This window comes from Chaetodon trifascialis, chromosome 11, assembly GCF_039877785.1.
Source record: "Chaetodon trifascialis isolate fChaTrf1 chromosome 11, fChaTrf1.hap1, whole genome shotgun sequence".
NCBI classification, from domain to species: Eukaryota; Metazoa; Chordata; class Actinopteri; order Chaetodontiformes; family Chaetodontidae; genus Chaetodon; species Chaetodon trifascialis.
The window spans coordinates 10,842,107-10,854,851 of record NC_092066.1 but is presented as its reverse complement, the minus strand read 5'-3'; the positions used below and the strand labels follow the sequence as shown (position 1 = coordinate 10,854,851).

General features: G+C 42.8%; 1 protein-coding gene across 1 annotated transcript in view; it reads right to left on the bottom strand.

Moving 5' to 3' along the window:
• The window catches only part of cacna1eb (calcium channel, voltage-dependent, R type, alpha 1E subunit b), a 56,498-nt gene extending 50,909 nt beyond the window's left edge, over positions 1 to 5,589 (bottom strand). The window contains exon 1 of the mRNA XM_070975007.1: positions 5,486 to 5,589. Coding sequence (XP_070831108.1) covers positions 5,486 to 5,589 — 104 coding nt within the window. The remainder of the gene's footprint in view (positions 1 to 5,485) is intronic.
• Positions 5,590 to 12,745: the final 7,156 nt, after the last annotated feature.

The window sequence follows — 12,745 nt, the reverse complement described above, 5'->3', positions numbered from 1 at the left end:
ATTTGATAGTCAGACAGCATTGCCATATTTTCATTAATGGAGGCAGACTTGTACTATTAAAACATTTTAAAAGTAGGCCATTGTGCTAATATTGGAGTAAAAGTCAGGAGTAAAAATAGAGCATGAAATAGATCTTAGGGCTGCTCCCTTTTTGAGGGAGAAGAGGAGAAAGCAGGGTCTTTTTCACGCTCAGTGCCACAAGTGAGACCTCATTAGGCTACTGGGCTCTCTCACTCCATCTGCTGCTCTCCTCCCTTCCCCACTGTTTCCTGAAGATGACCACTTCAGCCCCCACAGATATGATATTATTCAATCGTGGCACGCTTCGAGCCCAAAGCTGCTGTTTTGGCCACATCAAATGAATGCGGTTAAAAAAATCCACCGCAGCATCGGTCCACTTGAAATCCTGACATAAAATATCACTCTGCTGCCGCTGACTGACAGACTCAACTGTGCAGCAGCACAATGCAGGTTTCACAGTGTGCAGACGGGCAGGGCTCAGACGGGGGATTGCGAAAGCAAGCCAAGAGAGAGTGACAAATTTATGCTTGGCAAACAAGTCGAGATCTGGGGGAGAAGGGAAAAAAAAAATCGATTTAACAGCATCTATGAATAAGTCCCTAACGGAGCTCCAAAAACTCAGCCATTTCCTCCTCTTCCTAATCTGCATGAGGCAGCCGGGCATGTCACTCCATGCAAAGCAGGAGAGCAACGAAAAGCTACACTGACCCATTGAGTGCAGAATGTATGATTGAATGTGATATGTACAGTGAACACAAGTATCTGCACTGTATCTCACGTTCATCTCCACTTTCTACTCAAGACTGTCTTACATAAGCGCTCATTACCCAAAAAAAAAACATCATCTACTTGTGTGCTGTCCAACAAAAATATTTGTCCATCTCTGCAAACAGCACACATCTCCCTCCATCTCTGCGTCTCTAGCGCTCTCGTGGCTGTTGTTTCCATAGCGACATAGCTCTCTTGAATTCCTGCTTTTCATTTCTGCCAACAAAAGCCATGTTGCACAATAGAGCAACCTCTTCCTACAGAAATCTGTCTCTCCCAACACACACACACACGCACACACACACACACACATCAAGGTCATTGGACGTCTTCATGAGCAGACAGACTACTGCGCAGCGCCCTCACCACACTGAGGATCCACGTTACTGTACAGATGACCAGATGTAGTCTGCATTAAGCATGTTTGGCTTTTGTTCTGCTTTCCCTCACAGCCTACTCAAAGCCTTCTAAAAATAGCTGTGTGAACTGTTCGCGGAAAAAGCTGAAAAGCTCATATCAGTTTGCTTGAGCCTATAAGCAAACTTTGAATAAATAAGAGGAACTTGGAGGAAAGGGTTTGCTGATGAAGGGGGGTGATTTGTTCATTTTTAACAGGCGGGACGGTCCAGTGGTTAGGGCTAACCCTGTTCTCACAGAGCTGTCTTGGTCTGAGGGTGTATTTTCAGCAGCACAGCGCTCCTGAATGATCATAGAAATATATTATAAGAATACTGCAGGCATCAGTGTGACTCTATGGTCCTCTGGGTCTTCCACAACAACGTGTTGCTACTTGTCACTTTGATCAGGAAGGTGACGCTGCACTATAGAGGCTGTCATATGGTGCAGAAGTGGGTATTTACAGTATACACTTTAGAGAATATTACAGATGAAAACAAATCCGTCTGCAGCTTCAGCACCACAGACAGCACCGTGGACTTCTCAGCACACAGCGCAGTGAGGTGCTGATATTTCAGAGCCACAGTCAAGGCCATAGATTTTAACTGAGGCAAACCTCAGCCACACAGAGGAGATGAACATATTCAACGAAACAACCCCTCTGCCCTGCACTCTCTCTGCTACCAGGGGAGGGAGAGGAGGGGTCGCGGGTTAACAAGGGAGATGTATTTTGGTCATTTTGCTAACAAGGGGCACGGCATCCTTCTTCATCCCCCTCAAATCGCCTGCGTGGTGCATTAATACAGGACTGGAAAATTATTTTCTGCACAAACGATGCGATGTGAAAGCCACAGTAGATGTGTGTGATGCATTTTTATGCCCATCATCAAGCAAAAAAAAGAAAAAACTTCTTGAGAACCTGAACACTATCATATAGGGGAAGTCACAAGAAGCGAGGCAGCAGGTGACATGCACCGTGAGTTAAAACGTTAATGGGCGTACTTTGTGCCAGAACTCTGAAGAGCATTTATATAATTGCAGACAGGCTTTCATCCAACATTGACTGGAGTGGTTTTAGCATTTTATTTTTCTCTCTGTTCCCTAGCAACAGACATCCTCTAGTCCTGAGTTATGTCAGTTTTATTCGACCAATAACTGCCATGTATATCATCTCAGATTGGTGTGACAGTGCGGCAGTTTCCCTTGAAACATGTCTGCGTCATGGTTGTGGCTTCAGGTATTACAACCTTGCAGATTAATGGCAAAAAAAACAAAAAAAAATGCTCAAAATGTTGCAAATTCACCAGTGAACCTCAAAAAGTTTCTGCTGTGAAAAAAAGGTTTTATCACTTTTAAAAGTTCCATTATGCAGAAATTCAATACCACGCACTGATTTTGATCTTTTCTCAAGTTTCATCCTATAATTTTACAAAATATCATTCATGTTTCAGTTGTGCAGGAAGTCAAAAATGTCCAAACTGCTGCTTAGCTCTCTCGACATCACAGGACGCTTCCCTGCTGCTCTTCTACTTTGAATCCCTAGCATCCCCTAATGGACAAATAACCACAATACATGCACCGTGGTGCTCTGAAATCAATGTTCGGCTGATATTCTTCAGTCCCTCATTTAATATTTTGTACTTTTATGAGCTAAAGTTGCTCATGCACTCAACACTTACAGGTTTAAAATAAGAAAATATGAAGACAAAACTGACTTGGGTCCTGTGTTTGTGTGTCAGTACATGAAAGGAGAAGCTGGAAAGCCAGAGACAGAATGACAATACACCAGTGAAGTGGATTTGGAGTGGGTGGTGGAGGTGCAGTAAAGAGAAAGCAGAGGATGGAGGAAGGAGGAGGAGGATGAGGAGGGAGGGAGCTTGTTGGTGGGTTGGGGGTTACGCTGATGGAGTGCCACTCCACAGTCAAGTGTTGGGAAGCAGACAATCAGAGCGATGTGGCTCCAGAGTTCAGAAGTTCACAAGCAAGCACCCTCAGCCTCGCCATTAATAACGCTATCCAGTATCTGATTACAGCAAGCTGCAGCCAATAATGTGACAAAAGCATGAAAAAAAAAAAAATCAACTGATGAAAGCAGCGCAAACTGATTTGGTGATTCATTGGCGGAACTATAACAATGCAGGAAACAAAGGCATCTGCATATGTATTGCTACTATGGCGCACTCTTTGAAATAAGCACTTTGTAGCTAAGCAACAAAACAGCAATAATAAGTGTTGATACAGGAACGGTTAATCATTTGAACTGCTGAACCTCTGTGTTTTCATTATCGAGCAGTTTTTCTCCCAGTAGCAGCACGATGGGACAACGTTTTTAAGAGCTGGTTGGTATCATGCGAACAAGGACAGATCTGCATGTTGTTTCACATTATTCCACAGATGGACAGTGTTGAAACCCAACAGCTAGAAAGACAAAGTAATCAACAATGCACGTTTCAAAATCTTCCAAAATTCAGCGCTGCTACTGTTCCATGAGGAATGGGTTCAGCGTGTTTATTCGGCCCCAAGGATACACACAACGTGTTTTATTGAGAGACAACTCCTCAGGTTACCCTTCAATTTTTTTCCTTGTGTATGCTGCACAAGTTTTGAACACTAGGGGCATAAAAGACTCTCTGTAAGTCTGACTCACTGTAGTTATTATTGGTTTAACCTGTCAGCAGGCAAACTGCACCTTGAGTTTAGTGGAGGTCCTGAGAAAAATATCTGGGGGTGTTTAGTTCGTTAGAGGCTCAAACTTCTTCACTAGCTTGTAGACTACTTCATATTTGAGCCTTTTCATGATGAGTAGTAGCTCAGGTTTTTCTTTTTATGTAACAGGAGCCTGGTCTCATTCCCAGAGCATCAAACATGTAGCTCTGGCGCCTAAATCTAACCAAACTGCCGTGTTTCACAAGCTGCTCTGTGTGTCTAATATTGCTGTGAATGGATTGAAAGCCCGGTGCATATCTCACATTCATAAGTACCCTGTGTCTCTGTATAAGACACAGAGGGCCGTGACAAAGAGTCATTATTTGACGTTCTGGGAATGAGAACAGGTTGTTAATAACTGTTTGCATTACATTCAAGGCAGGATCCCTGTGGCAGTTTATGGGCTGGAAAAGCAATCAAAAACCTGAAAGCAGCACAGCTGACCCTGTTACATCACATGATGTAATTAATATTAATATCAAAAATGGTTTCATTTCAAAGTTGCATCAATGAATTAAAGTCTTTATTTATTTTTTGTTAGCAATCAGCTGCTTATTTAGACTTTCAGCAGACGTGGAGCACCATTAGTATTCATTTGCCGTTGTTTTCTGGCCACTCAAAGTATGTAAGTCCAAAATTTACCGTCTCTTGAGCTGTTTTCGGTCTCCACCTACTCACCAGGGAAATATTTGGCCGCTTAGCTCCTAAATGCTCCACTGTGCTCACCAGCTAGTTGATAACTTTGTCTGTCTGCTGTTTGGTGCTGGGCAGGTGGCGCACAGTGAGTTTATCTAAACTTTTTCGGTGAAAAACAGCTGCCTGCTGCGGCTGCAGGGCCGATGAGGAATACGAGAGTGAGTCAAAACAGTAAAGGTGTGCACTTTAAAACTGAATTAACTTAAAGATGCTAAAACGCTCTGTAGAGCAGAGTGGAACTGTCAAACTGGGTGGTAATTTTCTGAGGGTTGATCTCTACAAACAACATCTTTCACCTTTGAACCATTGCTCACTTAAAAAATATGGACTAGAGCAGCTTTAAGTTAATCTGTGAGGTCTTATGCTGCTACAGTATGTCACACCTCCACGGGTCATTTTCCCAACCGACAGTATGAACCATCAGAGCAGGAAAAGAACAGGTGTAATTAATAACATTAAAGAAGGCTAGACGGAATGGAGCCATCATCAGTGTTATTAATTACACCCACAAGTCGAAGTGTCTGCAGTGAAAAAGGTTTATTGACTGAAATACTGACATCACAGCTCCCATTTTTTATTGTATGACAGCATCTCTACTTCACATGGAAAATTCTGCATCCTCCTTCATCATTTTCTTCACATTTCCATCAAAGTCAGCATGACGTATTTTATGTCTTTGACCGTGTTGAACATTTAAAATAAAGGTCTGCGGCTTCACGGTATGTACTTGTAATGAGGGACCCACCAAAGAGGTTCAACAGGTTGAGCTGTTAATGCTGCTCACAGAGTGCGTGTGTTCTTTTACACTGGCACTTTCATCCTCCTCCATGGAGATTTATCATCTTTACGCATATAATTTAAGAGGAATCGTTTGCCTCTTCATCTCTTTTATACTTACTCCCACTCCTTCCTGCGGGCCTGCGGCGTGCTCTGGATTTTGTGAGCCTGGTGAGCCATGATGATGTCCTTCTGCTCCACGAGTCCCCCGCGCCGCCGCAGCATGCCGTGGGGGCTCAGAGACCCTGAACCCTGATCGGACGAGCCCTCTTCGTCACCACAAGGCACATCAAAGCTGGCTGCTCGAGGGGGCAGCCCCAGGTACTCCGGGACGGCGTGAGGGACCTGCAGGGAGCTGGAGCGGGCTCCTTGGGCCAGGCCGTGACGGGCGGCGGGTCTGGCCATCCTCCAGGCCTCAGGCTCGGGGAGAGAGAGGGAGGACTGGATGTGCGTCTTTCCACCTGGTCCACAGCTGGATGGAGAGTGGCGGTTGGGTGTGAGGGAGTGGGAGAGGGACTGGTCTGAACTGGTGAGCATCTCTGCAGAGGACGGTAGTTGGCGTTTTCACCATAATGCTGGAAAATTTAAAAAAAAAAGGGTACAGAGGCGGAAAAATTATGACTGAATGGTGGTTAAACACATTCATGAAACACTGCTCAGAAAACACGTCACATCCTGCATGTCCCCTCTCTGTTCGTCTATTTTTAGCCACAATACCAGCATGACTCCAGGGACCGCAATGTTGGTCAGTCCACCACTTTGATCCAGACTGAAATATCTCTCCAATGATTGGATGGATTGCCATGAACCCTGTACCGATAGATGAATCTTAATCTGAATCCAATGAATTGTAGGTCAAAGCCATCACACATCAGTGAGATATCTCTGATAGAAGGGGGCTCAGCTACGGAACAGTTATATTCAAACCGCATCTCAATCGGCTTCTCTCAGGAATTTCAACGATCGGGGTCAGACCTGTCTGATCAACAAAACGAAACTATCCCAACTGGTCATATCTGACTGTGATTGACCTTAATCTCTGTGTTTCATAACGAGTTGACTGAACAAAGTGTGCTTCAGTACGTCTGCTCACACACTCTCTCACATACGCTACAGCACACACCCACCTTCATTACATAATTTATTAATTCTGTGTCTTTGCTGTTTTATGCTGCCTGCTGCACGTTTGTCATTTGATTTTGCGGTCACATGTTGGCTTATTTTTGTGGATTATGTGACTTCTGTATTTGCTGACTGTGGAGAGATTCCTTCTATAAGCCTGTGGGGCTTTTCTAAATCTAACGTGCAATTTGCTCATTTTCCTTTGTTGTTGTGTTTTTGCTGCAAATAAATAAATAAGTAAATCTCAACATCTAGTGGATATATTGGCAAAAAATTCGGTACAGATGTTCATGGATCCCAGATATTGTATCCCGATGACTTTGACGATAACCTGATTTCTCCTCCAGTGTATCCAGGAGGTTGACCTTTGTGGTTTTGAGTGAAATGTCTCAACAACTATCGGACAGATTGCCACGACATTTGGTTCAGACATCCATGGCTACCTCAGCATGAATTGTAATGACTTTGTTGATCCCTTCACATTTACTAAATACCTGCAAAACTAACGGTACTCTCATCAGCCTTAGCTGTTCCTTGCTTTCAGCATGAATTAGCAAATGTTAGCATACCAATGAGCTTATCTAAGACAGTATATATGGTGAACATTAAACCTCAACATGTGAGCATTGCTGTGCATTTAAAGGGCGAGTAGATATACTGACAGATCTGAGAATAAAAACTGCATTTTTCCACTAAACATTGCAGCTTAAATCCAGAATGACTGCCACCATTTGACTGCACTGTTTCCAAATGATCACCGCAGCCACTGGGATCCTTGCATATGAGTGGATGAACAAAAGCTTTGAATCAGCAGCCATCCAGAAATAGTACCAGTAATCACGCTGGTGAGCAGAATAAGGTTTTGTACGGAAAGTGGGTCTAGCAGTAATGAAGGCACATTCAGAGAGGTGAGATGATCTGTATCCAAAAAGCATCGACCGTGGTTTAGAATTTCTCGCTTTAATCAGTCTCGTGTTTCCAGAATACTGAACACAACATAACAGACCTTTTCAAACCATTATCCTGGTGTTGCTGCTATTGTCCAGTTAAGCATAGATGTGTGCGTGCAACTGAGAGAGAGACATATGAGGGTGATGATGTGGCAAGGCTGGGAAACAGCAAGTTTGAGGCGAGCCAGTCAGAGACGGACGAAACAAGGCTGTTTCCACTGAGCCGCAGCTGAAAGGAAGATGACTGAGTGTGGGAGAGCTGAAGCAAAGGCGGAGTGACTCACTCATCAGCGGCAGGGCTCCTCAGACATGAACTGGCCACGGTCTGAGTTGAGCTCTGCCCTCAAACACAGCACAGCGCTCATCCGAAAGCCGGGAGAGGCTACAAGGTCAACGCACACATTCACACGGGCGGCTTGATGGCAGCATTATGCTGCTGATAGGCAGGCTGTCTCTGAATTCAGCACAGCCGTGCAAGTTCAAAAGATACGCGATGCCTTGTGATACCTTGAATTACCAGGTGGGTTTGCAGCTGGAGCTGTGGGGGAATTAAAATGTCAAGGCGCTTGTATCAACAGGCACAGCTTCAAACGGCGGCAGGGCCAACAAACTGGGATGCATATGCAGGGCGAATCCATCACATCTGGGTTACTTATTCAAACAAATGAAATCAACCATGAATGAGCAGCATTGATGAGGGTGCCTCATGGAAAAGAGCATCAATAAGCCAAATGCAGTGTGCCTACAGACAATAATTAGTGCTGCAAGATGTGTCCACCTTATCTGTGCAATTCATTGAAGTTCAAACACCTGTGTGGAGATGCTTTTCTAGTTTAAATTCAAATAATTTCAGCTCCCGGCTGTGATCTCCTTTAATTAGTGCAACCACTGTAGAGCCTAAAGGAGACAACAGGCTGACCCCCCCCCCCCCCCACACACACACACACACACACACACACCTCGTCTCATTTGTGCTGTTGTCTGCAGTCGTTTTCTAAATACATTAAGTAGCCTGTTAACAGGTTCTGCTAATTAGCATGAGGTGTCTTTCCCCTGGTGGAGTTAAGTGTTTGACGCAAGTGAAGAAAGAAAGAAAGAACAACAACAACACGGGGAGCAGCAGCCATAAGTGGAGATACATGAATAAGATGCTAAAAATGTTCACTGGAGGAAGAGCGTGGATGCAGCGCGCGCGCGCCAGGAAGCAAGAGAAAAGATCAATTAACCAATGAAAAGATTAATGAATTTGACGGCTTTACCTCGAGGCGACGCGCGCTCCTTCATCGTCAACAGAGCCTTCCGATCAGGTGGATCCCAAATTCAGCCCCTCAGCACTCAAGTCCCAAGTTTAGTGGTTTGAGGAGGATTTCGCGAGGATTCCTTGAGTGATGAATACGGCTGTTTGGCTATAAATACCGCGAGGTGGCGATGAGCCAGGGGAGTGGAGCTCAGATGAACGTAAACAGGCATGGGGACAAGCGCGAGGCATGGCAATGATCCCAATCATCTTCACGAGCTGGCTGCGGTGATATGAGTCACTTTATGTAGGTCAGGATTAATGGCTCTTCCTTCAAACTTCAACTGAAGACTTAATTCTCTCAATTCTTCAGCGTCTGAAAAGTTATTGGCTGTCCAGAGATCAGACGGCTTTTAGTGAGAGATGAGTGCAACAGGTCCGCGCGCTGCTCATTTGAGACCTGGCTGCCGCGAGCGCAAACACGTTGACTCGGATATAATTAACCACTAGATGGTGGACTAAAGCCGCATACCTGACGCCCAGCAGGTTCAGTGGCTGAAGAACTGCATCGACATCACAGGTGATCAGTGTAGGTTTTACCTTCAGCTTCATTTGCTCCTCACATTTCTGTCTTTTGCAGTTTGTGTAATAGCAGGGCCGGCGCGAGCCTTTGTGGGGGCCTGAAGTGTCTCTCTGACCCCCTCACCCCCCAAATACATAAATAAGCAACAAATAAGAAGTAGTCAGATTTTTCACTTAATTAAAAGAAGGAAATGGATACCGCAGAGTGAAAAATGCTCCATTATGTGAGGAAAGGCATCATTTCAAATTGTTTGGCTACTTAGAAGTATTCTGGGAAAAAAAAAAAAAAAAAACGCACTTAAATTAATGTAAAATACTTTAAAGCAAAATTACTCCTGTCTTTGTAACTTTATGTATTATAATATTAGATTATTATTATTACTAATGCATTCATATATTAATAATAGTAAGAATAAAAAGTTATTATATAACACTATTCATGCATAAAATGCAACGCAAAGTACTTAACATAAACACAGATAATCATAACATTTATGATAAAACAAGAACAATTTGAAAAAGCAATAAGATGATACAATTTGTGTATATTCTGTATAGCAACTGCAGTTGTTAAATATTTGCAGTGGTGTAAAAAGAACGATATTTGTCTCTGAAATGTTGCCGAGCACAAGTATAAATTAAATACTCAAGTACATGTACCTTAAAACTACTCAGAAGTATACTTGGATAAATGTACTTTGTCACATTCCACTACTATTAAAGAATAAATCCATAAATAAAAAGATGCTGTAATGTATTGCTACACCTCTAACCTCTAATGAACTATCATTATCAGATATTATCATAAGTGATATAAGGACTGGATATACTGTAGCATGAGTGGCATTAGGAGTGATGAACCGAAAGAATAAACTCCATTTAAAATACATTAATTAACCTGAACTTTGATAACCTATACTTGACACAAGTTCAGCAGTTTTGTCTTATATATCTGCCTGTAACTTCAGTATGTTATCAGCCTTTGTATCGAGGTCTCTCTCTCAGAAAACCAAGAAATGATTTGGAAGTAAACTTTAAGTACGATTAAGTCAATTCTCCCTCTCAGAGAAAGTCAGAAGAAAGTGGACTGACAGATAATCAGAGAAGTGCTGCATGCAAGGATCAAAATCATACAAATTAATGCTAGAAATGAGATGCAGGAGCAGGTGAAGTACAGTAGGATTTAAGTTTAATGTTTCATGCTGGGTGCTTTTTAACTTAATGGCTTTCACGAAGAGGGAATCTGATGTTAACACACATATTAAAAAATGACTGAACATGAAAAGGAAGGCCTGCAGCGACTGTATGTCGATTCTACACCCCGAGCAAGAATAGATCCAACTTCAAGAAGTTCATTTTTATCAAACTAAATCCATTTTTGGACAGATGCTACTGATTAAGGAATTAAATAAATTGTTGCTAAAACTATTTTATGTGGAAAACATGATACATACAGTATATTTATCTATACATATATAACCTCTTATCTTTGATTAGAAACATATATTCCATAGATATGAATCCCTTCAACCCTTTCCAGGCCACATAAAGTAGGTCTTGTGTGTACTATAATGAAACTAGCACTAAGGACATTTCCTGTGATTAAAACAGAGCCATGATGGCCCGTGTACTTAATTAAAAGGCCAGCCGTCTTCATTTTAACCAATCCTGTTATTCCCTAAGCTGGGAAAAGGTGTTAGCAGTGGGACTGAGAGCAGAACAGAAACCATCTGCCGCCACCAACACCGAAGGGTAAATGAAGACTTCAAATCCACACAGGCGCCACTCTCAGTCTTTCTGTGTCTAAACCTCTTGATTTCTGTCCTGGGAACGGATTTCCAAATCTGTGCCCCTCAGCTGTTTGTAGTGATGAAGTCCAGTTAACACTAACTAGATGAGGCATTCAAACACCCTGCAGTGTCCTGGTGGTTGTTGTCAGACATGTCTCTGAGGATTTAGCCACATGAAGAAGACTATTTTCCAACATCCCGATGCCATATTGTCTGAATTAGATATGGATTTATGTAATCTAGCAGAATCATCTCTGTGAGGAAATAATTGCCGTCTTATCCTCTAGGCACATGGCCAAGCGGAAGCATGAAGTGGAGACGCCAAGCAGAGAAACTGCTGCCATTGAAAGAAAAAAAACAAAACAAAAAGACGTTGGAAATAAACCGTCAGGTGTTTGTGTAGGGGGGCGAGCATGCTGTTTGGGGCATGAGACAGTTGGTCGTAAATGGTTGGCAAATCAAATCTGGTCTGGCATGAGAGGCTGCCCTGAGGGTAAACATCAGGTTCGCTTGGTACGCTCATTGGTTTACATCTTACAGACTCCTGCTTGGTGTAATGTTGTGTTTTTCTTATCTTAAGGTGTTTCAAGATCAGGTTTATTAATAATGGTACCTTTTGTAGGCTCAGAGTATGGAGGCACTGGTATCATCCACAACAGTCGATCTATGAGAGGATTGCTGAGGTGAGCTCAAAGTTAAATTAATCTCTCTTCAACTCATGTTGACGTTAGTTAGTGTGCAGTCCAGTCGACTACAGTAAAGCATCCAAGTCTAGCTCTAGTTTGACACAACAGCAAGCTCTGTACCCAGCGAGCAGGAGGGGAAAATGTTCCTGCTCATGTATCGAAACATTTCAAATGTCTGAACGAGCTGCGAACACTTGGCATTCACTGCGTGTCTGAGCTTCATTCTATCAAAGTGTGACGTTGTGTTTTAATCATTTAGATGAGTTATTACACAGATCTGCCTCTCAAAATTTTCGTTCACGACTCCTTCAAATTAAAGCAATTCCTGCTTGATTGGTGAACAGTTCAACCAATGGATGATTTTGCCTCTGGGTTGCTTCATGTGATTACATTTTGAGGCAGAAAAATATTCCAAGAAAAATACAAAAAACTGCAAATAATTTGAAAAATGTGATGGTAGAAATATGTTTTCTTGTGTTGGAAGTCAGTTTTAGCACAGTATATGATTAGCAGAAAACTTTGTCTTCAGATGAAAAGATGCTGAATTACTAGAAGGTATTAAAGTGCTTTTTGCTGACATAGAACTTCTCACTATATTGACATGTCTGACTCCAGTTAATTATTTCCCGTGAGAAACATGCTGTCTCCACTTAGAGACTATTTTTCCAGAGGAGCACAGAGGACTGATAGAGAGCTTCATCACATGGTGCGACGACAATCACCTGAAGCTCAATATCAGCAGAGTCAATGAGCCTGTGGTGGACGACAATGCTTCAACTATGAATGTTGCTGCAAAGAAGCTACAAATTGTAAAATGTGGATGCGTCACACACATCTTCAACTCAGCAGCGCAGAAGATCCATACGATCACCACAGTTTGAAGGTGGACACCTAAGATCAGTGTCACTGATTCAGTATCTGACCGAATGTGAAGTATGTTCCTGAGTTATGGTGCTGAATAATGACCAAGAAAGCAGAACATTATGATGTCACAGTGAAGCTGACCTTTGACCG